Consider the following 25,973-nt stretch of genomic DNA (forward strand, 5'->3'; position numbering starts at 1 on the left):
TTCTTACCTGTTTAAAGAATTTCAACCTGATAACTTACACTCCTACATAGATTTCATGAGAGTTATAGCTAAATAACTAGACCCTGCCTCAGATCTCTTAGTGGTAACTCTAAGTATAAGTGCACTGCACTGAGAAATGTTCCAAGCCAGTGTATCTGCTAACGCTTTGTTCTTCACTAAATGTCGGTGAAGATGAACATTTAAGTGTAGTTTAGTAAGATAATATATACTAAAAACCATTCGATTATCAATCTAATAGATTATATACTGACATTTTAACTTTTCAGGGGCTATTCTATGAGACTCTTAGAGCTTGATTGGCTGAGCCACCTTGTATACATCACCCATTTTTATCTGATGGTCTGATCTAGCCCCACCGGGTCTATATAGTTAAAGCTTAATTTTAAGCCTATTAGAGCGAATTTTCTATTCGTGGACACACTGGCGAGACCGTGTTATTCCAGGGTTCCTGAAACTATATTCTGGGAAGCCATACAGGAGCCCTGTATCTGTCACGGACTCTCCGCTGCGGATACAAATTACAATCATCTCAGCCAGCATCTAAGTTACTCCATTCTTCCACCAACCAGATGATAACCTCAAACCTATGTGTCGGAGTTGAGCGATACATGATTGCATGACTATGAGCGATTGTGTAAATTAGATAGATGTGGCGATTAAGAGCTGAGATGGTTATAAATAGGAGCATTGAGCTGCACTTTCCAAAAAATCTCATCCTTAGTCAACCAAACATTCAGTCACTCAAACATTCAGTCACTTCGTCAAACTGACATTATATCTCCCTACAAAGAAACTGTCCAACCCTTCGAAAATGCATTTCACTCAGGCTCTCGCTCCTTTGGCAATCGCTACCGTCGCCCTCGGCCAAACTCTCAACATTCCCAACCGAAACGGTGCTATTCAAGTCCTCAAAGGACCTAGAACTCTTTCCGGTTCCAACAATGACTTCAACAATCAGGAGTTCGAGCTTGACCGCCCTTGTGACACTGATGAGGACCTTGGAAGTGACGGTGCCGTTTTCATTCTCAACGACGGTGCCACTCTTAGCAACGTCATCATTGGAAAGAACCAACTCGAAGGCGTTCATTGTAAAGGCAAATGTACTCTCAAGAATGTTTGGTTCCGAGATGTATGCGAAGGTAGGCTTGATACCTAAGTCCCGTTGCCATTTCTTAACTAATTGATATCTCAGATGCCATTTCGATCCTTGGCAACGGTGATGCCCTGATTGAGGGTGGTGGTGCTCAGGAGGCTAAGGACAAGGTCATCCAGCATAATGGTCGCGGTACTGTCACTATCAAAGGCTTTACTGTCATCAACGCCGGCAAACTCTACCGAGGATGTGGCGACTGCACCAACAATGGTGGCCCTCGTCACGTTATTGTCCAGAACGTCAAAGCCAGTGGTGTTTCTAACCTCGTTGGTATCAACTCCAACTACGGCGATACTGCCAACATCTCTGGTACCTGCGGAAGTAGCGTCAAGAAGGTCTGCCAGGAGTTCAAAGGCGTTAGCAAGGGTCAGGGTAAGAGTGAGGAGGTCAGTACCACTGCTAACTGCAAGGGTCAGAGTACTTTGTCTGCTTGTTAAATGCTTAATTGCATGATACACTTGTATATTTCAGGTTGAAGGAGAGTAGGGTTACCTGGTGGTGTCTTGAAGTCTGGGTAATCCTGCAAAACTTAACGGCTACGGAGATACCGCAGTGTAAATAGTCTTAGTTATTATTGGGCAGATTGATTCAGTTGATAGAAGAGACCTGTAATAACCCTTAAATATTCATCAATATTCACCTAACACTCCTACTGTTGGCAGTTATCATCCCAAACGAGAGCATATTAAAGAAGTGTTTCCACAAGCGTTTGAATTCTTCATATAAGAAAGGAAGCTGTAAGCTATGCTGCTCAACTGAGAGGGGTCACGTGGAATGGGAAGCTGGACAATCGTGGCGGCACGTTTGCATATGGATTGTTAGTTCTACTTAATTAACGAAATGGGTCTTTTCTATGTATGAAATACCGGATTGCATGTGAATTGTACGAACATCTTTGCTCGGAGAGCACTCCGGTCCGGTTCTCGGAGTTGACGATCCTTGCATTTTTTGGTCTAAAACTCCAGTCTTGACACAACACTATTGCACAAAATTGCAACTCAACATGACTCGTGGTTGGCTCATCGGTGGCAGTTCCACTAGCTACGACGCTGATCCTCCACACACTCAACAGTTAAATACCCCAGGTATTTCGAATCGCTTCATTCTCTCCATTTAAATGTTTGATTCAACTCTATTTGAACTTTAACGATGGCAGATGAAACCGTCGCTGATGCGCCGCAACAGAGTCCAGCGCCTCACAAAGGCGTTTGGCACCTTCTCGTCGAAAACCCATATATCTTCGGACTGTCGCTGGTATTCATTCACCCATTTCCCCGCTCATAGATCATCCAATTCTGATTCATGGTGAAATAGTTTGCCAGTTTGGGTGGCTTCTTGTTTGGTTATGACCAAGGTTTGTACTGCAGATGTATTCAAACAGCTGCGTAATGGAAACTGACTGCTCGGTAAGGCGTCGTATCAGGCGTTTTGACTATGGAGTCATTTGCCACTCAATTCCCGAGAATCTATCTTGACAGCAGTTTCAAGGGTTGGTTCGTGTCGACACTACTCCTCTGTGCATGGTTTGGCTCTCTGGTCAACGGACCCATCGCCGACTTCCTAGGCCGTTAGGGCTCTATGCTAGTGGCCGTTGTAATCTTCACAATTGGTTCTGCATTCCAGGCCGGCGCCAGTGATATCCCGATGCTCTTTGCTGGTAAGGTTACACGCCTGGTTAACCTCATCTTGTGCTAACACACCTCGTAGGTCGTGCTGTGGCTGGTTTTGCTGTTGGAATGTTGACTATGATTGTACCTATGTACGTGTCTGAGGTATCTACGGCTGGTATTCGTGGCACTCTAGTTGTTCTACAGCAACTAAGCATCACCTTGGGTATTTTGGTAAGCTACTGGCTGGAGTACGGGACACAGTACATCGGCGGCCATCGATGTGCGCCTGACATTCCCTATTCTGGTGGCACTGCAGACAACCCTACCTTTGATCCCAGGCATGATGTTAGCCCAGAAGGATGCACTGGTCAATCTGAAGCGGCATGGAGAGTCCCGTTTGCCATTCAGATATTTCCTGCGATTGTGCTTGGCATCGGCATGCTGTTTTTCCCTGAGTCCCCTCGCTTTTACCTGATGCGACGCAAAGAGGATAAGGCTTTGAAGGCCCTGGCTCAACTTCGTCGTGTTCATCCTGACACACATTCGCTTCGAGATGAATATCTGGCGATCAAGGCTGATGTCCTTTTTGACGAGGCTGTGAACAGAGACAAGTTCCCGGGCAAGAACGGGATTTCTCTGTTTATCGCCCAGCATGGGGCCCTTGTATCCAATTGGGCCTCATTCAGACGACTGGCCATCGGTTGCTGCATCATGTTCTTCCAGCAGTTCATGGGCTGCAACGCCATCATCTACTATGCTCCGACCATGTTTTCCCAACTAGGTCTGTCTGGGGGTACTTCAGGCCTCTTAGCGACTGGCGTGTATGGAATCGTCAACACGCTTTCCACGTTACCTGCTCTGTTCCTGATTGACAAAATCGGTCGTCGACCTCTACTCATGTGTGGTGCTGCTGGTACCTTCATCTCACTCGTTATCGTTGGTGGTATCATTGGAGGGTATGGTTCGTCGCTCTCCTCACACAAATCTGCGGGCTGGGCAGGTATTGCCTTCATCTAAATCTACGATATCAACTTCTCCTTCTCCTTCGCGCCAATTGGCTGGGTCTTGCCAGCTGAGATATTCAACTTGGGTATTCGTTCCAAGGCTATGGCTATCACCACTAGCACAACGTGGATGTGCAACTTCATCATTGGTCTGGTGACGCCTGACATGCTGAATACGATCGGCTGGGGGACGTACATCTTCTTTGCAGCGTTTTGTCTCCTCGCATTTTTCTTTACCTACTTCTTTGTCCCAGAAACTCGGGGCAAGAGTCTTGAGGAGATGGACGCTTTGTTTGGTGACACAGCCGCTTACGAAGAGAAGGCGCGGTTGATGGACATTGCATCTGAGATTGGCCTGACGGATGCACACCCTGCTGGCAAGATTGATTTGGCCAGAGAGAAATCTGCCGGAGCGGAGCATTTGGCTTGATTGAGTCGATGAATCCACTGATAACATGATGCAGTTGAATGAGATAACCACTGTGGTTTGCGAGATGGACACATTGGTGGTGAAAGGCAATGCTCAAAGCAAATCTCTAGACTTTTCAAGTAATATAATATGGTTAAGAATAGCTCTGTATGCTGTACAATACGTTGTTATATATTTGTCAATTTGATGTAGCGAATGGTGAGTCTGTAGGGTAGATCGAATGATTCTCATGCAACTATCAATAATCCCGCGATTAAAAGAACTTATACTTAGATAGATTTTTCCAAGCCGTCCTTGCTTGGTGCGGGGAATTCTCCACTGCCGTTGAAAATACCGGCCCATGTGCACCTATCTAGCTGCAACGTTGCTATCGAAATTGCTTTTAACGTACCTTTGTCTGAGAACATCTCCATGAAGCGACTAATATTGCCACACCTTCTTCAATTTATTTTAAATCAAAAATAGGCTGTCTAGAATGTTTCTGACCTCATCATAAGTCCTGGCATGCTGAGATCTGAGTCGTTTGGATCTTTGAGAACAGCTGGACCAATGCAAAGACGACACATAAATGCATGAACAAGTCAAGACACATGGATGATTTCATACATCCGATCTAAAGATTGTTTTTTAAATCGTAGTTTTGACTGTCGTGTACCTGAACGCTAAGAACAACTATCTATAGTCTGACGTGCAATTGGTTGGGACATTCTGCGAGGACGTCTTGAGATGTACCCCAAGTCCAACAACTCATCCACCGTTGCCTTGCTTAATTCGGCATGATGTATCTCCTTACAATAGGGTCAGATTAAACCAAATACCCTTAGGTACCATCATCAATTCTTCTTGGGTCGGCGGATCTTTGCTGCAGCCTTGATCGGTTCCATGACCCAACTCTTGCGAAAGTCATGTGGATCATCATCCTCAGACGTGAACCAGACAACTTCAAATCCCAACACATTGGGATTATCGGGGAATTTGAAAGAGGAAATTGTGTCCTGATCTGCGTTACCGATATAAAAGGTTTCAGACTCCGAGATAATCACTCGATGTCCCTTCTTCAGGATACCTTGAGTAGCACCGTTGTGCCAGGTTTGGATGATCCAGTCCTTGGAGAGTTTGATGCGCTTCTCCTCATCAGTGAGCGGGTCGTCCCATAGAATGAGCGATTTATTCGGGGCCAGAGTTTTGAGCCAATTGAGGAAATTGTTGAACAATTTGTTGTCGTCTTTAGTATTCCACATGTATGCGACTTCGTCCGCGCCAAAGTGATGAAGGGGAGACCCGAAGTATTTGTCGGTGGTAGATACGAGATCAGTTATGTAATCGTAGGTTTGTTGTTTTTGCGGTCTGATGTCCAGTTGAGCATCTGGATTTTCGAGGTCTACTTTGCCAACGACTAGATTCTTCTTCCATTTTCCCCTGTTCAATATTATATTGCTGTACTGTAAATCGAGACGCGAAAACATACCAAATGTCGCTATGGCCAGGCATGTCTGTCTCAGGATAGACCAGGATGCCCAAGCTCTGTGCTTGTGTAACAACCTTGTGAATGTCTTCAGAGCTATAGAAATAAGGCGAGCCACTGTATTTTATGCTTGCATTCGTCAATCCCCCGTCGGCGGGCCAGAGCATAGGGAAGCTTTGTGCATCGTAGATGTGCCAGTGGAAGACATTGAAGTTGTACTGATGGAGAACGGCCAACAGACTGAGGATGGCTTTGACTGGAAAATACTTTCGACCCGTGTCGAGCATAAAGCCCCGATGAGGATAAAGAGTACTATTCATCTCTTGGCACGATAAGATGCTTGGCGAAAGTGGTAGTGGAGGTGGGGAAATTGGAGGTGAGGCCACAGCTCAATTTGTAGAACGGAACGTGGTCATGGAGGCCTTTGACCATTCCCTTTCCGTCTCAACACATCAACGGCAACGGAATTGTCGAGTCTTACGATTATTCCGGTTCCGGCTTAACTTAGCGTTACTAATTATATACAGCTACCATTAAGCTAAACCGCTTGCGTCAAATTTATTCAATAGTCTCATGTGTGCTTATGGTCGTCACATAATTTAGCTCAAATGACAATCTACACCGCATCGGACAGATGAAGCTGAATTAAGCTCATAATCCAGCATGATAAGGTGATGTCTTAAATCTGTCGCGGAGTACAAAACGTGCTCAATCTTTCTCAACAGCTGCATGTCAACCAAGGGTTTGCCCTATGAAGAACCCTGTCATTACCAATCTCCAGTAAAATACGCTGTGGTCTCAGGATGTACCCTATCAAAGTGGGATCGATTGTGGACCGTGGAATGTGCTCAATTCTTCTCAACCTACCCTATGAAGCTAGAAATGTGATGCGTTCCCTGCGTGTCATTCTTGGCTACTTAACACGATACCAAACCTGGTTAAATTCCCGTTTTATCTGGACAGATGGATATGGAACGAGATATAATACTAGATAAGTGGCTTCAAGGGTTTAAATAAGCGAACTATTTTGATGGTACGCCAAGGAAGAACGTTGCAATATTTCGAATGCCAACATACTCATATACTCTCATACCCCACTCATATCGGCCAAGTAGCTTTAATACATAATGCCCTTGACACTGGTCAGGAATGAAGGATTGTCGTTTGCTCTGCCTCGACTCTGCCTGGTGTCTGCCTCCCCATCGCTATCGGCATCATTAATCGCCCAAAATGGATTCTCATCGGAGTCTTCTCGGCGCTCGCCATATTCAGAACATGAGCGAAGCTAGCACACTGGAACCCCATTGGGGTTATGCAGATCGTGCTCTTCCTTGTGTCAAAGACGCCAAAACCTGCCAATACCTGGACCTCGTCTATTCTGGTCACGATTTTAGTATGCTATTCGTTGGTATTTTCTGGGCCATGGCCATTGGTATTTTATTGATCTGGGCTTTTTGCCGTAAGATTTGGTCGTCACCGAAAGCCGATGAGTTTTTCATTGTGGACAATGAAAAGACAATTTCCTCAACAAACAATCGACAGACGCGGGTAAAGAGGGCTGTGGCATCTTTTTTCCGCTCGTACCTTTTGCCAGATTCGATACGTCTCATCTTTGGTCGCACAACACGTTTACAGGTCACTCTTCTTGCAATCCTGACAGCGTATATGATCATTGTTAGCTTTGCCGGCCTTAGCTACAGGATCTGGGTCGTCGCTGTACCGGACATGGAAGGCGTCTACACTATCAGAACAACACTCGGCCCTTGGTCAAATCGAATTGGTGTCCTCGCCTACGCACTTACACCCCTCACAGTCATGTTAGCCAGTCGCGAATCGATCCTGAGTCTCTTGACTGGCGTCCCTTACCAAAGCTTCAACTTCCTGCATCGTTGGCTCGGGTACATTATTCTTGCCCAAGCCTTACTCCACACCATCGGATGGGTTGTTATTGAAACGAAGCTCTACGCCCCGCAACCTGACGCTGCCATGCAATTGATCACGGAAACTTACATGATCTGGGGAATCGTCGCGACGCTGCTGGTACTACTTCTTTTTATTCTCAGTCTGCCAATTGTCATCCATCGAACAGGTTACGAATTCTTCCGAAAGGCCCATTATGTACTGGCGATGGTATATATCGGTGCATGTTATGCGCATTGGGACAAGCTCTCTTGTTTCCTTTACTCGTCCCTTCTTATCTGGTTCATCGACCGAACTCTTCGACTGATCAGGGGTGGCTTAATTCACTATCAATACATGGATGACGGTTCTGTCGGCTTCAAGAGTATCCATGCCGCCATGAAATATTTCCCGGACTCTGACAACGGCGATATCCTCAGACTAGATTTCATGCACTCCCAGGATCCATGGAACATTGGTCAACACTTTTATCTCTGTTTTACTGAATGCAGTATTTGGCAATCACATCCTTTCACTCCTTTGAGTCTACCAGTGTTGAAAGATGGGGTTGTCAGACATTCATACATCCTACGCGCAAAGCAAGGTGAGACGAAGAAGCTTGCAAAGTTGGCGCAGAAAAGAATGACTGAGGGCGTAACATCAACCACTCCTATTATTCTTTCTGGATCCTACGGAGAGTCCATCACAGAGGGTTTGACACCAGAGACAAATATCTTGTGTGTCGCTGGTGGTACAGGCATAACTTACGTTCTGCCCGTTCTGCTCAAGTCAATTTTGCAATCGCCATCGTCGTTACGCAAGGTTCAATTGATTTGGGCTATCAGGAAGGAGTTAGACAAGCAGTGGGTCCAAGATGAGCTCGAATCGATTTACCAAGCCGTCGATTCACACGGTATTGAAGTGAATGTGTATGTTACTCGAGAGGCAGTCCTTCCTATAGTCATACAGAATACCGCTCACGGAGACAAGGAAGCTGATGTTGGCACATCCTCATCGGCTCCGTCTGACTCAGATGAAGCGAGAAACGGTGTCGACAGAAACTCTAAAAACTGTCATCCAGACTTGACGGAAATGATCCCCAACTTTGTGAAGGGTACTATCAGGGGCCCTACTATAGTGTTTGCAAGCGGACCAGGCAGTATGATTAGCGACTTGCGATCTGCCGTCGCCGCTTGTAACTCTGGTGCACAAGTATGGAAAGGTGATGATCGATTCGATGTATCTTTAATATGCGATAATAGATTGGAATAGTTCTCATCTTTGTTTATCATATCATTCAATTCACGATCTATTGTTATTATCAAGTGGTAATTCCAACTATCTACCTTCCGGATGTTTCTGTCGCTGCATCAAGCCCTAGTGACTATAATGTGGAAAAGATGCAAATGGTTTATTGACACCACGCTTTTATTCTTGATGCTTATCCTTCTCCTTGCGGTCGTCAACTTCAAACAAGAAGCCCCTTCTTTCCAGACAGTAGGCGAAGTGGCCGGCTTTGTTCCCAAATGTAAGCCGCTATCCTAAAATTTGAGCCGTTGCTGATGTATAACCCATTAGATAGTTTCGCATCGGATTACCGCTTTTACACCCGACTTAGACTACTTTCCTGACGATATGAAGAATTTTTTCACCAACGCGACAACGAATAAATGGCTTAGCCATGTCCCAGGTAAGCTTCTAAATACAATCGGTGTGGCTTCTCTACCTTACAAGACGAAGATGGACTAGGCTACCTCTATATTCAAAGGACCGAAAGATATAACGACCTGCCAACACCTCTTTCGAACTATAAGAAAAAGGATATATTCGTAGTTACAACTTCGGTAAACCATCAATTACATTGTCTGGTATGTTCGAGTGCCTGTGACGGATGTCATCCTTTATTTTGATGCTATATTTTAACATGTTGTACATCATAGCATCGCCCAGAGATATGCACTTCTAGCTACGTGTCAGGAAGGTGGACGGACCACTTTTGCCAAAGCCATTCCTGGTAGTGATGGCTGGGAGGCAATGCACAATTGCAAGAATTACAATAAGGTTTTCTAATTCTTAGAACGTCATAATGCCCTAAAGGAACATTGGATCTAGTCTGCGTATTAATTTACCTTTCCTATATGGGTGGCAACTGTAGGTGTCTTGGACGATTGTTTGAGGTTGGAAGAGGAACCGGTTCAACAGAAGGTTCTTTTACCACCGACATGATAAAGTTCAGGCAGCTGCCCTGTCACGTTTATATTAGGAAACTTTGTCTCCATAGGAAACCCGCATTTAATGTTAATCGCTTTCATAGTTGCTTGGAATGCAGTGTGAAAGGCCAAAAAGAACTCGGTCTTGGAAAAAAGGTTATGGACCTTCTAATAAATTGCTCGATTTCTCGTTCACAGGCTTTTTTTTTAATGACCCAAAATACCCAACATCATTGAAGTAGATGAGACGATTGAAGCGGCATATAAAGCGTGATCACCCCCTTCCCCGGGCAATATAGCTCGAAGTCAGCGGAGTAGTGACTTTCGTAACCGTCGAGGATTAGAAGTCGATGGGTACTAAGTAATTTGTTAGTTATACATCAGTCAAAGTGCTTTAGCCACTTGATGCCCATTTCTTTATCCGTCCAGCCATTCTAAGTCGTTAAAATAGCCAATTTATCCAGGAAGTAAAAGTTTATATGGAGAAAAGTGGAATACTCGGAGCTGAAACAATTGCGGACATATACTAAAAAAACAAAAATTATTAATAGACTCACTTAACTATGTAATAATACTAAAGCAGTATTGAAAGTTCATTTCTACTGTTTATATGAAGTATAAATATACAAAAGCTAATAAAACATATTTATATGATCTTTACAAAAACATAACATACTTAATAAAGAAGTAAACCGGGCCAGTATCAGTTGCCAATTTTGCCAACACCAGCAATACTCCTGACATTGGCTGGAACATCGCCAACAGCCCAATGGGACCATTGAATATTGCTCTTGTACTGGCCGAGCTTGTTAACTGCGTCTTTGTTGACTAGAGTACTCACAGCGCCAGTATTGCCTCCAGAACGATTCCACTCAGGGATGTAGCCAAGAGCACTCTGCGCGCCTGAAGCATCGGCCACGGTCTGAATATGGTAGATCTTGCCACCATTGGTGAAGCTAGCAGGAGTGACGGGAGTGGTAACACTGTCGAAGTAGTTTCCTTCGATGAGTAGCCAAGTGTTTGTGTCTACGTCAAATGCGTGACCGCCGATGTTCTGGAAATATTAGCATTGGTTATGATATGGACCCAGAGTACCAGACTTACTTGAAAGTAGTTGTTTACAGCATGAGCCACGATCTGAGAGCTACCCTGAGCGGTTCCAATATGCGGAGCGCGACCAGAAAGATCGTGGAACCAGTTTCCAGCAATAGTGTAGAAGTCAGATGCACCAATGAGCAGCAGAGACCAGTAGTGTTTCCCATTGCAACCAGAAGACCAGGTAGTGCGGCCATCAAATTCATTATCAGAAATAGTCACTTTACCAGCAGCACCCCAGCCAGAAACAATGAATTGACGTCCGATGAGTGAGAACTTGTTGTGGTCGATCCAAACTCTATCACTGCCGTCAAGCGTGATAGCGTCACCACCCCAGACGTATTGAGGGTTAAGTTCCGTGAAGTGAATGTTTTGGATGATGATGTTGCTGACGCTGCCACGTAAGCGAAGACCCTTGCCTCGGATAACACCCTTGGTGCCGACGCCGACAATGGACTTGTTACTCTTTACATCAATGGGAGTTCTGGGAGAATTGTTGTACGTGCATGCCTCCCATGTACCAGAAGCCGCGTCACACGTGTCCTGGATCCAAAGCTGGCCTTTGGAAGAGCCACCAGGGCATTTTGTCGTGCGATTGTCGCTGCAACATCGAGTCGTAGTGGTGCCCCCCGACGACAGGAAGTCGAAAGTACGATCAATCATAATAACTCGGGGTGAAGAATCAGTCAAATAAGAGACCAGTTGGGCAGTGGTAGTTGGGTATACCGGAGCGGTGCTTCCTCCGCCAGTTGTACCAGAGGCGAAGCCAAAGGGACTGCCCTTGTGCTGGGCCAAAGCCGAGGGTAGCGCACCTAAGAGGGACATAAAAAGTTGAGCCTTCATTTTGATGAGTCGAAGTGCTTGATAGTTGATCCTGTGCTTCTAAATTGACAGTTGTACGCAAGAATACCTTCTACTTATATACAAAGTGCCAAGACTTAAAGTATCCCGTCATTGCATTCAACCCACGCGCTCCAATAAACGAGAAGCATTTTTGTAATATGGGGGTAAGATAGTAGAATTTCTACGGGCGTGAGTGATCCGAGATTGCCAAATAAGGAGAAACCCTGGCCAAATCTAGGGTACTATTCGCGGATGAACGAACCACTGATATTTATTATTGCGTATCCAATTATGCTAAACCTAAATAGAACTGCATTGTTTGGGAGAGAGTTTCTTAAGTTAGCGTTCGCTCAGGGGACCCCGGTTGTAATTCTTGACTTGTGTATTAATGGACAAGTGACTGCAGCAACATTACGTTTAGTATAATTAACAGTAGAGAGGCATACTACAGCTATCGTGACTATTAGTAACTGTAATAACATAATAATTGCTAGTAAATAGTAATTATCATTAGCAACTGGCTTTTCTTGACTAAACTCCCAGTAGTGAAAACCATGAGATGTAATGTTCAAGCATCTTACCACAACAATATTGCAAGTGGGCAATTGCCTTGCTGACGCTTGTGGCCACCTGCAGGAAGGAACTTTGGGAAACTGACACAAGAGACAACCCTCATTTGTGTCCCTGATAGTACAGGGATAACTTAGTCTTGCCAGTCATGCTGAGTATGATTTCGTTGTCACCATTGTCTCTGCGTAAGGCTTACTATTATATTATCATGTTATTTACTTTACTGATTAATGCTACTATAACTCTCCCCTGTACTCAATTTCCAAGACGCTATTTCTCCAAGAGCTCTCCCATTTTAACCAACGTTGTGCCAAGAGCTTATGTAGCTCGCCCCTGTCTCTATTACATATTGTATCAGACAACCAATCAGTTCTAGTCTGGATGACCGAATGAGCCAAACCATTCCTCTGCTCCAGATGCCATGCCATGTTCCGATCAAATATGTTAGCTGTCTTTTGAATTAGTAGCGCTTGCGTTGCAAACGTTTGCGCCTCTACCTCTGCAATGTAACGCTCTATTTCTTCCGTAGACAGCGTAGCTCGTATGCGACACATATAGATCATCGTATACAAGAAGAACTCACGTAACCTTATACGCTCGGATGACTCTGGGGAAACAGGCAGATTAAAAAGCGAAGAGGCGTGGGGTGGCTCGCGCTGGTATAAGGCGTTGTTTGCATGTAGTTGTTTGTAGGCGTTGTTTGCCCTATTCAGGACCTTTCCACTCTCATCTGTGTCACCGTACTGATATGCTCCTGTTGCGAATATATTTCTCATATCTTTCAGGATACCTGGTAGGGATGTAGTGACAGAGAAGAATTTCCACCAATAGGAAGATTCGTTGTCCTTTTCAAGTGTAGCTGCATGGCGAAACAGGGACTGCCAGTCTGGGTCTTGGAACATTGAGGTGCTATTCCTGTAAAGCTCGTCGACTACCTGTGCAGGTAATCAGCTCTGGGACTGAGGTTATCCCCCGCTATTGCGTACGATACTTGGCCCGTGGCTCTTGAGTAATGCCCTATCAAACGCAGATTCATAGAGCGCAGGCTTCCTTAGTTCTAGCAACTTGATACTGCCGCGAAAATGAGCAAACAGACGTCCCATAATGGGCTCGCCGAGTAACTAATCATCAATACTGTTAAACTTTCTATCGAGCTTAAACAAGACAGGGACACACCTCATAAAGTCCTAGTAAGCGCGCAGCGCCATAACAATTAGCCGTTGGGCGAAACGACCCGTCCGAAATTACTTTTTGTAAACTCATCAGGGCCTTGCCGTAAAGCAGCTCAGGTACGTCGTGTTTCATTGGGAAGCCAACCATTTGACCCGCCCTAGCTGTGACGCAGTGTATAGCGTCATCCAAAAAGGGATCTTGTCCATAACGACTCGGGAGATACATCAAAAATGAAGGCGATAAGCTATTCAGTATCTCCTTGCGCCATCCTGGTTCTTTTTGTAAAGATAAATGAGCATTAGTGGCTAAGTCCACTTCTGTGAAAGTAGCCAAATCTACTATGTCGAAGTTGCATACTGCCCTGAGTGATTCGTATCCTTTGGGAGAGGGCTGAAGTGGGATTTTCTCATTGGGTTCTTTCCCTGTTGGTAATTTTCCCCCGAAGGCTTTCCATGAGTCTGAAGCTGGGACAGATGTATTTGATTTGAGGGATTGTTTGTATTGGTGAGACTTGCGACCCGATCTAGCGGCTTGCCTTCTAACACTGACCTTTGTGTCTTGACTTGACGTCCCATTAGATGTGGCTTCAGAAGTATCCACAAAGACAAATGTTGGAGTCTGGCTAGTAAAACACTTGAATTTTTCTGGTGGCATCACTTATAAACAATTGCTGGTAGTGATTTGTGTCTCATTGGAAGAAGCAATCTCAGATTAGGCTCCGGTTACCCGCGCCTTCCCGTGGCCTGATATATATTTAAGGAGTATAGTCATTTACCACCTAAATGTTCCTTCTATACTATTTATAGATATTTAGACATCAAACTAACCAATTAGAGCGGATACAATACCAATCCTTCCAATCAAGCATTGAACCATGAGCGTGCAATACGCAAGTCCCTTGATAAACCTTTAATGTCGAGGTAAGCATATTTGGGGCTGATACCAATATGAACAGCTCGGCAACTGAAATCGTAGGCTACCGTCGCAAACCCATTACTCAAATCCAAAGGAAGCTTGGGATCAGCAGAGATAAAATAGGGAATTGCATATACAAGACCCATGTATCCTGCGAAGATGAAACTAAACAAGGGCATGATTTGTACCCCTCTCTGCCATTCATCGCTTAGCCAAGGGCGACATAGTTCGGCGACGGCAAAAAGAGGATAAACTGCCAGTTGCATGTAAACCGGAATTTCGTAGAACTTCAGCGATGTCTCTTCGCCTTGACTCATGAAGTCAGGGTTCTGGAACATCCATGTTGTCGAGCACAGTTCTTCAGCTGTACAATTAGACGACCCGGCGCTATTTCGAGGCCTGAGGCTATACAGTCGTACTTCTGTATTGAATCCCGCCTATTGTGCAGGACGACAGCATGGATCGTTGCGGCCCAAGTGGTAAATGTCAATAAGTGAAGTCCAACGCTAATGCCACGTCGTAACCTAGAGTCTGGTTCGAAGTAGCAAGCCCAAGGATGATAGCGTAGACCATTTGCTAGATCCCAAGTTACTAACCAAGTCGCAAGTGCCACGGGCCCAGCCCTTTCAGGATCGCTGGCAAGAGTCCCAAATCCCCACCACCAAAAGCCAGTCTGGCCGATTTTCCATAACAACTGAGGCCAGTGGATAGCAATTCTTGCCCCAGAACAGGCTTTCGGCTTGGCTAACATTGACTTCAAAGTCAACAATACTCCAAAGCCCACGACAAGAACACTCTGCCACGCTCTCAGGCCCGTAAGTCCGAAAGCGCTATCACGAGGCGTGGATGGGATAACCGTCCAGTCCGCGAAGCAGCTGACTAAGTCACACCACGAAGGTTTCGGGTCGCGAGCATCGTTGGTGATTTGAAATTCTGGGCCGGACATGAAGTGATGGTGATTGTCTTGTCCGATCCAGTCAAAATTCGGGCGTAGGGTTGTGTCAAGGTTGGCCTCAAGCAAAGTGCAATTGACGGCCATATCGGGCGTTCGCTGGATACATTCTGCAAATTAGCTATTCTTGTACCGATTGAATTGGGTTGCAGGGATATCTGAACTCTTGACACCTTTGATTCGAGCCATGACATAGTAAACCAAGATATAGGCAATAAGTCCAGCGGTTGCGACAAGGCCGAACCATAGGGCACATCGGGCAAAAATTAGCTTCCTTTTAGATAGATTGACTGGATCGTATGGGGATCTGCAGATTCCTTTCCTCGGCTTTGAGAAAGAGTAGGTTGGGTGGTCTCCCATTTGGTCCTCAACGTCCGACGGGCCATGTCTGTGTGGTCGAGACGGCACGGCCGGTTGATAACCATGTGCCCTAGGTTGATGACGTAGATTGTAGCTTTGGTGACTCATGGCGACTTTGCCTACGATTGATAGACTTTACTCGAAGTGTGAGGCGTTTGAATCTGACTGGAATTCGGCAGCACGATGGTCGCTTATATACATCTGACAGAAAGCGCGTATTTTGGAGGCCTCATCTACTGATGGTGGTGCTGCTTCCTGAAATGTATCATGAATGACGGCGCAGATATGCCTGAGAAACCCATTATCTTTACAGATCGGGACTTGCATGTGGCTGTGAGGCTTACCTTGCACTATACATATCTCCAGGACGCACATCTATTGTCGTAATCGACATTCTTACTTGTACGAGTATGGGAGACTCTGTAGGTGATTTATTATAACCGCCTAAAAATAAATCAACATCATGACATAGCCTACCATTGCAGATAACTTCCCCAGGCTTTGACGATCTTTCGAAAAATAACGAGGCATCCAATTAAAACTCCTCTGCATGTTTTTGGTATATTACCACTTTCTGTCTTACTGCCTTAGTATGAATGATGTGACAGTTGAAGGACTCCGCCAATGCCGAGTAAAACCTATGCCACACTTTTCAACGCCAGAAATGCACAAGGCAGAGTAAGACAACAACGGTCTGTTTGAGTTATGCAATTGATAGTAGAGAAGTAATAAGAGACCTTATCCCTCCGTTGCCTGATGACAGGGGTTTTTGTTTTCAGGCCCGTAGTTGTTCAGCTTGTCAGCATCAGCTGCTACATATCCCTGTTCTGCGCGGCTATGGTCAGACTGCAACACATCCCAGCATTTACCCTTTTAGGAACCGTGCCATTTTAGGAAAATGCTGCTTCTACTGTATGTGGTATTTCCCACCAGCTGCACTACATAGTACATCTGTGCTTTATGCAGCTATTATTAGACAAGTTGACTGACATGGAGGCTTGGTATTTCGGCACTCAATGTTCGATCCAACAGCGGTCTTTTCTTTCTGTTAAAGGAACGGAAAGTGGGCTGCTTAGCAGGCCTCACAATCCTTTTTGTATTGTGTAAGAATCGGATTCCTTTTCTGACGAACCTGCACGAATCAATCTACCAAACTTTGAGGAGAACCCCATCAAATGAATAAAGACCCTACTACTATCGACCTATCGTGGTGCAGTACAACATGCTGCAGGGTGTCAGGTACTATCCCGCCATATAGCTGACCCCAAGAGGTAACTGTAGTTGGAATCTCAACTAGGACGTCTTCGGGTGTCGCCATCCTTTACCTTTGCACCTGGAAATACGAGGTACGTTTTAAACATCGTACAACAAGTGTTTAGGTGCATTATACGCTGAATCTTTCATATTTATGCGTTCAATATTAATGGTAATCTTCATTCTGCTTGGAAAGCATTGATTCGTCCGGATAAGTGGCCAGGATTCAAGGGAAGTGATGGCGTACTGACGAGAATTTCAGAACGAAAGGATGTCAGCCTGGGGACTAACACAAGGGAGTCTTTTATTCAAGATGAGATTATTCTTCAGCTGTGGGGACAGATTGCTACTGAGGCTAAGTAGGGAAAGGGCATGGGCCCTCTTCATGGAACTTTTATATAGACGAAAGTGGGATACTAGTAGAAGGTTGTGATGAGGCTGCATGAGTGTATATGCTTTTAAACTCTTCATATAAGATGGAAATTATAACTGTATTATCACTCTATATTAGAGTCTTTGTCACTGTCTGAGAAATTCATTCTACTGGATGGACTACAGTTCGGCTTTTTCCTCGCACTTTTGACCTTGGGCAACGTGATATGCTGGAATACTTTACGTCCGAATCTGCTATACAGCGGCAACACGCCACCGGACTCAATGAGGGTCTCTTCGATCTCTGACTGTTGATAAGGAAAGATCTCACGGTGTCCTTCGATCTCAATAATTTTGTTGTTTTTGTTGATTGTAATAACCGAGTCCTCCTGCACCAGTTCGTAAAATTTCGGATCCTGGAGTTTGATATTGAACAGGCCCATGTTCAACTGATTTCGTTCATCTAAACCATGTCAGCGATGAGTCCAATACATCAGTAAGCATACACTCACAGATGAAGGCGAAACCTTTTGCAATGACTGCCTCTACACCAGCTCCCTGCAAGGCTCGAACAGCATCTTCTCGAGACGAGCCGCTTCCGAAGCCGTGCTCTGCCACACTGCCGACTATTAGTGCTTACTTTGATGAAGAAGAAAAAGAAGCTCACATAATCCGTGATCCATTGTTGGCCTTTTCTCGAAACTCTGGACGGAAGTATTGAAAGCAATGACTTCCTAGATCGGCATTGTCGACACCAGGCATGAATTCAGCAGGAATAACAGCATCACTATTCCAGTCAGTATTAAATCTGAACATATGCAGGCGACTAATGGGTTTTGACTTACGTATCAACATTCTCCCCAAATCTTTGAACCTTTGAACGAATGACTCTCGAGCTTGCTGACATCTCAGGTGAACCAGGCTCTGAACTGTTGAGAATATTTGGCACCGAGTTGGACGAGACTTCCGGACTGGGCTCGATGATGTGCAAAGCTGGTTGTGGACCACTAGATCGACTACCACTAACAAGTCTCTCTAATTTGGCACTATCCAACTGGTCTAGTAAGAACTTAGGATCTGTAACAGCCATGTGAAAACTGGACGCTGCAACAGCGGCTGCACAAGTAATGTTTCCAAAACTTCCTTTGCCCATTCGATTTCGGAAGTTTCGGTTCTGAGAGGAGAGCCAGACTTCTCCCTCACCAGCCACATCGACATCGTTGATACCAACGCAATAAGAACAGCCAGGTGCCCCGACCTCGAAACCAGCCTGTCTATAGACGTCAAGAAGGCCTTGCTCATCTAGACGTTTGATGATGATGAGACTTCCGGGAGTAACGCGGCGCTTGCCATGAGGAGTTGGCCGCAAGCCTGCATAAAGTCCAGCTTCAAGGACCAGAGCACCAACGATCAAGTCCTCCTCAGTGGTTGTGCAAGCACCGATGAAACATCCGTCCAACTTCATGCTGGCTTTTTCCTGGATGGGAACCACATCATCGGGGTTAGGATAAAGCGCCATAGTCAGGTTAACCTCAGAGAGATCAATGGTCCTTTCGTCAATATACTTAGCACCGGGGTCAGCACGGAAATAAAGACCACCATCTCGATGCTCTGGAAGTTGCCGTCGTGCAATCCAAGCTGCTGTCTCTTCATCAGCCTCGAAGCAGGTGCCCATACCACCGAACTCGGTCGTCATATTGGCGATGGCAAATCGAGCATCCATAGATAGCTCCTTTAGACCAGGCCCACCATACTCAACAGCGCGCTGAAACGCAATAGTGTTACGCTTGAAGAGACCCAGGATGTGTAGAATAACATCCTTTCCACCAACGCCAAAAGGCAGCTTTCCAACAAAGTTGATCCTGCAAACTTCAGGGACACGGAACCAAGTTTCACCAGTGACCATAGGCATGACAACGTCAGCAGCGCCAAACCCAACGGCGAATGATCCCATGCTACCAGCTGAGCAAGTATGCGAATCACTACCGACGACAATGCGTCCAGGCTGGGCTCTCTCACGGGTAAAGTCCGTGTGCATGATACTGGTGTTGGCCGGAAGAAAGTCAATGATTTTGGCTTCCCGACGGAATCGCTCTGCCTTGGCGATAAGGCCTTTCTGTCTTGCCTGGTGGTTCGTACGAGGGTCTACAATATGATCCACGGCAAGCCATAACCTATCATTGCGGAATGGCCGAGGCCTTCCCATCTGATCGTATGTCTTCTCCATGCCACCCCATAGAAGCTCAGAGGTAAGTGTCCAGTCAACCTTGACGCATATCATATCTCCAGTTTCGACGTGAGGCTTATTGAGGCCGATACCAGCATGGGTGAGGATTTTCTCAATGACACCCATGGGTCGTACTTCTGTTGTCGCATTGAACGTGAGTGGTAATAGATTTGGGGTTGGCGAGCCTGCAGAGTCGGCCGAATTCAAAGCCTCGAGATAGTAATCAAAGTTGTGTAGTAAGGTATCCATAAAATCGTCAGCAGTGGACGTCCCACCGATGTCCGTCGTTCTTGTATTTGATCCGACTTGCTCGATAGGATCCAGCGTTCGGCGGATAGCTTTGGTTAGAGCCTTGGCTTCGGCTTCCAGGCCTAGCGACAACTCAAGCATTAACCCAACAGCTTGTATCACACCAAGAGGATTCGTAAGTTTCTCTTGAGGTTTGAGGTTGAACGGTTCAAAAACTCCGGGCGATATTGGTGAACCCTTCCGGTAAATAGTGGACACTGCCGCAGATGCTAGGATATCTGGGGACTTGAGTATTCCTCCCGCTTGATCAGATAAGATATCGCCAAACATGTTCTCAGCAAACATGATGCCGTTCAAACTGAGTGGGTCTGCTGCAAGGATCATGGACGCAGTGTCCACCAAGACATGGTTTACCTTGACCTGAGGAAACTCGTTCTTGAAGACGTCCGTGACGACCGATCTCCATAGCCGTGAGGTAGCCATAACATTAGCTTTGTCGATGGAGTGAACCGGTTTTGGTGGAGTAAATTTCATCGCATAAGTGCCCGCCAATCTTGCCAAATTTTCGATAGTCTGGCGAGAATAGTGTGTAGTGTCGTATGCGGTATCATCATCACCCGCCTCTTGTCTAGGTCCATAGTAAACTCCACCTGTGAGGTCGCGAAAGAATGTGATGTCAAGCTTTTCAACGAGTTCAGGCCTGTAAGAACTTTGTTGGGCCAGTCGGGCTGAGGGGAAATTGACAGGCCGGATGTTGGCGCACGCTCCAAGTTCTTGTCGAAGTGCTAGTAGACCCTGCTCTGGCTTGATGCCGTACTTGGGGTCACCGCAAGCGCATACAATAGTGGCATCGACGTGCAGGCAGGCATCTAATGTTGACGCGGGCAGAGCACTTTGGTTGCCAGCTTCTAGAGCCACGCCCCCAAAGTCGTGCTTGGATATTTGAATTGCAACATCTGGGCGGATGTGTTGTATCAAGTTCAGGGTACGTTCCACATATGAGGCAAGTTGCGATCCCTGTGCATCGCCCGGTAGAAGGGCTATCTTGAACGACAATGGATCATTGATTATAGGCATGTTATGTTGTTGATGAGTATCGATCAAGTTCTAGTGCTTATGCTACCTATCTTACAATCAACAGTTAAATAGACATGAGATGGAGCCCAACCAAGCGAAACAGAATTCCGACATCGGATAAACAACCGAGGCTAGTTGAACCATTGAGATGAAATGGAACAGAAATGCTGTTGACCTTTGGCATTCCCCTCACGGACCGACCCTCCATCGGTGGTTCAGGCGGACCGCCCTTATCCGGGGTTGGCTCCGCCCCTCGCACTAAACCAACTGCAACCAGAACTTGGGACTCAGGCTTTTCTTTTGGTGATACATTACCTTGAAGGTATAGATTTGCTTACGACGGGTGGCAAGCCATTGGCCTGAGGTCCTTCCTGGGACAGCTGCATATTTTAACTAGCATATTAGGAAAGCGATGCATGGTAGAGCTTAGTTCAAAGCAATTGGAATCACTCTTGTCTTTTACTATTGTTATGGAGATTGTTTGCAACTGGGACTCGGAACCTAAACCTCTTCTTTAAGAATACATTACTACAAAGAGATCAATTTGCTTAGGTCAGATAATAAGTCATTGACCTGAGCTTGTTCCTGGGATAGCTGCATATCCTGACTGTCATACTGGTAAATTGATGCATGGGTCATATTATAATAAGGCAGTTAGCATGAATCTTATCTTCCATGATTGTCATGGAGGTTGTTCGCCATCGTGTCGCGTGAAACCTCTCACAGGGCCAGTTCCGATGACATCGATCATCGACGGTTTAGAAGCATAGTGTTGTTATGTGATAAACTCAATTGATGTGACTTTAGTCCTGATGAGCGTGACGTATGAGGTCTACCAACTACTCCTTCCATTGGTGCCCATTGGCACCATTTGCTCGTCCTTCATATTGATACCTCTCTTCGATCTCGTAATACTTATTGAAACCAACCCCGTCACATACTTCCTCGTATGAAAGAACCACCGGAGGCTTCCCAACCATCATACTACCCTTGATATTCTCCAAAGCCTCTCGAATACTTCTCAGTTTGGCTGCGACTAGAGTCCAAGGGTAGCAAACTAGACTGTAACCCAAGGCGGCAAGATCTTTTGCAGCAAGGTTTTGTGTTTTGCCACCTTCGATGATGTTGGCGACCAGTGGAAAGTCCAAATCATTTCGAAGGCGCTCCATAGTCTCGAGGTCTGGAAGCGCCTCAACAAAGACAGCGTCGACTCCAATCTCAATGGCCTTGCGTGCCCTGGCCAGGGCCTCGTCATATCCATGGATGAGACTGTCGGTTCTGGCCAGGATCCAGATGTCTTGGCCCTCATTTCTGGCATCCACAGCAGCTTGCCAGCGCGCGTAGGCTTCACTGCGAGACACAACACTTTTTCCAGCGGTGTGTCCACAACCTAATTATTCCAAGTTAGCTCAACTCTCCCGGTCAATGCGTCTCAACTTACGCTTTGGCCACGATTGGTCCTCAAGCATGATGCCGGCAGCTCCAGCCTTTGCAAACCTGTTTTTAGCAAGTCAATTTTGAACTAAGCTTTGAGTTGGAATAGATGTCTTACCCTTGCACGGTTCGACGAACATTCATTGGGCTACCATAGCCGGTATCACCGTCAACCAAGATGGGAACACTGACCTCCCTGGCAACCTCCTGAATCTTGCTGACAACTTCCCCAAAAGCAATGTAACCAGTGTCAGGCAGTCCGTGTGCGGAAGCCATCGGGTAGCCGGCAAGGAAGACTACTGGGAAGCCAGCTTCCTCGCACAAGCGCGAGCTCAGGGCGTCGTAGCTACAGACGTTGGCCACAATTTTTGATGGGTCGCCGTGGGCCTCTTGCACCAAGGCCCTGATTTTAGATGCTTGGAGAGATGGTATGGCCCCACGACAATTACTGTAATCAACCGTGACACCCTTCCCATTGGGCCTGATTGTAGGATACTGGCTTGCCTCAAATTGGAAAGGGTAAGGCTTGGTGTTAACAATTGACTTGGACATGGTGGATGATTTGCTGAGGTTGAGTAGTCGTTGTTCTTGGATTTGTGTTGATTGATTGATCGATTGATGTTATTATCTCTAAATGCACCAGTCTAACGGAGTTGATTTATACTCAATGCCTTTCCATCTTTCCAGTGTTTTGTTCGGTCTCAGACCCAGCCATCGGTGCCGAGTCGGCCAGCTGAAGTCATGCCTCAAGATGCGAAACGGCTATTTAGATCTTCTAATTCCGCCCTCTTCTTGGTACAACAATTACCTACTGATAAGTGACGTTTCGTCTTTCACTGCGCTACTACGCCAAGTTTTAACTTGACGGACTTCGCCGGATGGAGACGGACCGACGCGGATAGTCACGGCCCGTCGCTCAAGCCCCTTCGGCATCTACTACGTAACCCCCGGTACGCCGTTTTCCTTTGACCTGGGTCAAGATTGAACATCCAATCCGTAGTTAGGTTATCACTTATCATTTCTTTTGCTAATTAGCCGAGCACATCAATGTGAGAGTGGGAGTTGGCCGTACAGAGCATGCACTAATAGTCTCATTTCGACCGATACCATACTGTACGTCCCCAATGGAAAGCCCTGAAAATCCCAGCAATACCCGGCCCTTCAAGCGTAGCTACGTCGCATGTGTCTCTTATCGGACACGCAAGTCGAGATGTGTCATCAAAGACAGCCCTCCTTGCGCTAAATGTGCGAGAGAGCACCGTGAATGCCGTTTCGATCACCGCCCCAGAGTCCACAAGCACCGCGAGGCCCCGAAATGGACTCATCGGGACCCAACAGCGACGGAAGCTGAGACTATTACGTCTCGGAACCCACTTCGCCAGAATGCGCAGCCAACGAATCTCTCCCCTCAGGATGCTCCCAGCTTCGACCCATCTCCAAACAGCTCCAACCATCCCCTCTATGACCGTGTGCAGTCGACCATAGTCACTGGAACCAACGATGCTTTAGACTTTCTGTCCACTGCTGCTGGGCAACGTCACAGTATTTCTGGTTCCACCCCGTCTCAAGCCAACCATTTGCCGAATAATGATCAATGCAGCGGTCCAAAGGTTATATCCGGTGGGTACAATGGAATCGGCTTTACAATCACTGCTTTATCTGAACCCGACGACGCTTGTCTGGATATGTGGGACAAGTGTCGATTCGTTCGTCAAGGCTGGTTCACGGCCCAAGAAGCTGTTACTTATATCGACTTGTCAGTCCAATTACATGCCTTTCTATTCGCCATATTTTACTGATAATGATAGATATTTTGAGAAGCTAGCACCACTAACTCCAGTGGTACTAGATCAGTTTCGCAACCATGCTGCCCACTCCCACCTTGTCTACGAAGAGGCCATGCTATGCTGTACACTTCTGATGATATCATCGCGCTTCTTCAAGCTTCCTGGTGCCGGTGGCACTTCTAGAAGCCACTATGTCCATCAAAGGCTCTGGAATCATTGTGAAGTTCTCATCAGACGTATCTTGTTAGGCCAGGAGAAATCGTCGACTTCACAAACAAGGACAATAGGTACAATCGAGAGCCTCATCCTGATATCCGATTGGCACCCACGGACCCTTCATCTCCCCCCAGAGACGGATGGCTGGGATGGTCTTTTGATAACACCTGCTTATGATCGTGTCAACCGCAAGCACATAAATAACGAAGAACCGCTCATTCGCTGGCGACAGGATGTTTTCGAACCTGCGAAGCGAGCAAACAGAATGTCCTGGATGCTTCTTGGAATGGCGAATAACCTCGCTTATGAGCTCGGTGTACTGTCAACACAACATGGAGATGCGGCTCAGTCTGTTGACACAGAGGTGCTTCGCAGCCGTCGAGCCCAGAAACTGCTTTACGTCTATATCACACAAACTGCTACCAGACTAAACTATCCGTCTGTCATTCCTGAAGCGATATCCGTCACTGCATCTCGTCTGCCAGTTCAGAACACCAATGAATCAGCTTATAAGTCCTGGTTGGCTTACATGGAGCCTAGTTTAGAGTTTACACAATTAGCTCGTACAGCCTCATCTATGTTTTTCCAGTCGGCAACACATTTACAAAGTCTGGTGCTTGGCGACCATTATATGGATCTCCTTGAGCACTTTTCGCATACCCTTTCAAACTGGCAAGAGAAATTTGATGCCATAGGTCAAGGTACGAAACGCAAAGATCCTGTTCCCGACCCCAAGCTGACTGTCACCAAAGGCGTTATGGAGCCTCTAAGAGACACTTTGTCCATCGAGTTTCACCACCTCAAGGCATGCACTGGCGCCATCTCTATTCAAGCTGTCGTAGCCAGAGCGTCTTCTGCTGGATTCACAGCAGCTACAACAAATCCTGATGAAGTTCTTTCGGCATTCATCACTCCCAAAGATGCAAGATTCCTCCAAGAAGTGATATCAGACACTAAAAAGGTTTTAAACATCGCTACTATAAGCGATTTCAAGAACCATCTCCCCTACGCTCCAGCTCGGGTAAAGATCAGCGTCATCAGTTCATCCGTATTTCTTCTCAAGGCACTAAGCGTTGGTTCCACTCACACAGATGTAAATGACGCTCTGTATACATTGGATCGATGTACTTCGACGTTGAAGTCATCTGCGGGCGACGACATGGACTTTGCATTCAGATATGCAGACCTTATCGAGAAGCATACAGCACAGTTCCGTGCTCATCTCACACAAGCTCAAGGGCACAGCTCTAGTGATCAGAGTGTACTAACTTCCCTTCCTGGAAGTTCTCGTCAAGCTGAGACTGGGACCGATGGGCTTTCTCAATACTTATCAGGTTTAAGCTCCCAACAACTTGAGGATGGGGGAACCTTTATGAACTTTAACATGGGAGATACGTGGCTATCACTTCCGTTTGATTCAAGTATTGCCCCATTCGGAGAAGGCTGCGATCAAGTTGCTTTAGGACTCGACGTTGATTGTTTGAACTTCTTGTGGAGTTTTCCAGATCTGGAACAATAGAGGTCTGAATTTCCGTAGCTATAACGTTGACAGCCAAAGTCCGAGATACTTATTAAGCAATATTTATGAACTATCTCCACGTCTACACCATGCGTTCATGCTGTAACATACTTGCCAATGCACTCGGTATTCCTCGCT

General features: G+C 46.2%; 10 protein-coding genes across 10 annotated transcripts; 4 read left to right on the plus strand and 6 right to left on the minus strand.

Annotated features, from left to right (window-relative positions):
* Positions 1-832: 832 nt before the first annotated feature.
* Positions 833-1,886, plus strand: EDB82DRAFT_453865 (pectate lyase; the record flags this gene model as incomplete). Its single annotated transcript, XM_025732577.2, has 2 exons — positions 833-1,160; positions 1,214-1,886. 2 exons carry the CDS (start codon positions 833-835, stop codon positions 1,609-1,611), a joined length of 726 nt encoding a protein of 241 aa, XP_025591488.1. The 3' UTR covers positions 1,612-1,886.
* A 352-nt stretch (positions 1,887-2,238) lies between these two features.
* Positions 2,239-4,218, plus strand: EDB82DRAFT_564081 (general substrate transporter; the record flags this gene model as incomplete). Its single annotated transcript, XM_065609787.1, has 7 exons — positions 2,239-2,428; positions 2,489-2,528; positions 2,598-2,710; positions 2,747-2,831; positions 2,882-3,015; positions 3,046-3,784; positions 3,857-4,218. The coding sequence occupies exons 1-7, from the start codon at positions 2,324-2,326 to the stop codon at positions 4,216-4,218; spliced, it is 1,578 nt and encodes a 525-aa protein (XP_065465183.1). The 5' UTR covers positions 2,239-2,323.
* Positions 4,219-4,827: 609 nt separating this feature from the next.
* Positions 4,828-6,161, minus strand: EDB82DRAFT_481972 (putative beta-hexosaminidase). The gene is made up of 2 exons (XM_025732574.2): positions 5,687-6,161; positions 4,828-5,637 (listed from the first exon to the last, which is right to left on the minus strand). The coding sequence occupies exons 1-2, from the start codon at positions 6,001-6,003 to the stop codon at positions 5,052-5,054; spliced, it is 903 nt and encodes a 300-aa protein (XP_025591486.1). The 5' UTR covers positions 6,004-6,161; the 3' UTR covers positions 4,828-5,051.
* A 281-nt stretch (positions 6,162-6,442) lies between these two features.
* On the plus strand, positions 6,443-8,908 carry EDB82DRAFT_481973 (ferric reductase like transmembrane component-domain-containing protein). Its single transcript, XM_025732573.2, has one exon. It carries the CDS (start codon positions 6,914-6,916, stop codon positions 8,852-8,854), a length of 1,941 nt encoding a protein of 646 aa, XP_025591485.1. The 5' UTR covers positions 6,443-6,913; the 3' UTR covers positions 8,855-8,908.
* A 1,587-nt stretch (positions 8,909-10,495) lies between these two features.
* EDB82DRAFT_424362 (pectin lyase) lies at positions 10,496-11,730 on the minus strand (the record flags this gene model as incomplete). Its single annotated transcript, XM_025732572.1, has 2 exons — positions 10,496-10,846; positions 10,897-11,730. The coding sequence occupies 2 exons, from the start codon at positions 11,728-11,730 to the stop codon at positions 10,496-10,498; spliced, it is 1,185 nt and encodes a 394-aa protein (XP_025591484.1).
* An 806-nt stretch (positions 11,731-12,536) lies between these two features.
* Positions 12,537-14,127, minus strand: EDB82DRAFT_453872 (uncharacterized protein; the record flags this gene model as incomplete). Its single annotated transcript, XM_025732571.2, has 3 exons — positions 12,537-13,235; positions 13,287-13,421; positions 13,477-14,127. 3 exons carry the CDS (start codon positions 14,125-14,127, stop codon positions 12,537-12,539), a joined length of 1,485 nt encoding a protein of 494 aa, XP_025591483.2.
* A 206-nt stretch (positions 14,128-14,333) lies between these two features.
* On the minus strand, positions 14,334-16,269 carry EDB82DRAFT_531313 (uncharacterized protein; the record flags this gene model as incomplete). Its single annotated transcript, XM_065609235.1, has 5 exons — positions 16,178-16,269; positions 16,045-16,120; positions 15,514-15,989; positions 14,800-15,450; positions 14,334-14,752 (listed from the first exon to the last, which is right to left on the minus strand). Exons 3-5 carry the CDS (start codon positions 15,806-15,808, stop codon positions 14,334-14,336), a joined length of 1,365 nt encoding a protein of 454 aa, XP_065465184.1. The 5' UTR covers positions 15,809-15,989; positions 16,045-16,120; positions 16,178-16,269.
* Positions 16,270-17,402: 1,133 nt separating this feature from the next.
* On the minus strand, positions 17,403-20,922 carry EDB82DRAFT_481978 (uncharacterized protein; the record flags this gene model as incomplete). The annotated part of the gene is made up of 3 exons (XM_065608176.1): positions 18,172-20,922; positions 17,994-18,113; positions 17,403-17,945 (listed from the first exon to the last, which is right to left on the minus strand). Coding segments are annotated over exons 1-3 (2,984 nt in total), but the record flags the coding sequence as incomplete, so codon positions are not given.
* Positions 20,923-21,675: 753 nt separating this feature from the next.
* On the minus strand, positions 21,676-23,132 carry EDB82DRAFT_531315 (Pyruvate/Phosphoenolpyruvate kinase-like domain-containing protein). The gene is made up of 3 exons (XM_025732569.2): positions 22,432-23,132; positions 22,321-22,376; positions 21,676-22,269 (listed from the first exon to the last, which is right to left on the minus strand). Exons 1-3 carry the CDS (start codon positions 22,863-22,865, stop codon positions 21,719-21,721), a joined length of 1,041 nt encoding a protein of 346 aa, XP_025591481.2. The 5' UTR covers positions 22,866-23,132; the 3' UTR covers positions 21,676-21,718.
* Positions 23,133-23,281: 149 nt separating this feature from the next.
* Positions 23,282-25,956, plus strand: EDB82DRAFT_481982 (uncharacterized protein). The gene is made up of 3 exons (XM_065608177.1): positions 23,282-24,069; positions 24,122-25,017; positions 25,069-25,956. Exons 1-3 carry the CDS (start codon positions 23,438-23,440, stop codon positions 25,833-25,835), a joined length of 2,295 nt encoding a protein of 764 aa, XP_065465186.1. The 5' UTR covers positions 23,282-23,437; the 3' UTR covers positions 25,836-25,956.
* Positions 25,957-25,973: the final 17 nt, after the last annotated feature.

The sequence above is a fragment of the Fusarium venenatum genome, assembly GCF_020744135.1.
Source record: "Fusarium venenatum strain MPI-CAGE-CH-0201 chromosome Unknown EDB82scaffold_1, whole genome shotgun sequence".
Taxonomy (NCBI): Eukaryota; Fungi; Ascomycota; class Sordariomycetes; order Hypocreales; family Nectriaceae; genus Fusarium; species Fusarium venenatum.

What these genes read in the sequence shown, in the direction of transcription:
- EDB82DRAFT_481972 (XM_025732574.2), bottom strand. Translation starts at nt 6,003, where the DNA reads ATGAATAGTACTCTTTATCCTCATCGGGGCTTTATGCTCGACACGGGT. An exon ending in CCTGGCCATAGCGACATTTG is followed by an intron (nt 5,638 to 5,686) that starts GTATGTTTTCGC and finishes AATATTGAACAG; the next exon opens with GGGAAAATGGAAGAAGAATC.
- EDB82DRAFT_481973 (XM_025732573.2), top strand. Translation starts at nt 6,914, where the DNA reads ATGGATTCTCATCGGAGTCTTCTCGGCGCTCGCCATATTCAGAACATG.
- EDB82DRAFT_531315 (XM_025732569.2), bottom strand. Translation starts at nt 22,865, where the DNA reads ATGTCCAAGTCAATTGTTAACACCAAGCCTTACCCTTTCCAATTTGAG. An exon ending in GTTCGTCGAACCGTGCAAGG is followed by an intron (nt 22,377 to 22,431) that starts GTAAGACATCTA and finishes TGCTAAAAACAG; the next exon opens with GTTTGCAAAGGCTGGAGCTG. An exon ending in GGACCAATCGTGGCCAAAGC is followed by an intron (nt 22,270 to 22,320) that starts GTAAGTTGAGAC and finishes TGGAATAATTAG; the next exon opens with GTTGTGGACACACCGCTGGA.
- EDB82DRAFT_481982 (XM_065608177.1), top strand. Translation starts at nt 23,438, where the DNA reads ATGGAAAGCCCTGAAAATCCCAGCAATACCCGGCCCTTCAAGCGTAGC. An exon ending in GCTGTTACTTATATCGACTT is followed by an intron (nt 24,070 to 24,121) that starts GTCAGTCCAATT and finishes TGATAATGATAG; the next exon opens with ATATTTTGAGAAGCTAGCAC. An exon ending in ATTTGATGCCATAGGTCAAG is followed by an intron (nt 25,018 to 25,068) that starts GTACGAAACGCA and finishes CTGTCACCAAAG; the next exon opens with GCGTTATGGAGCCTCTAAGA.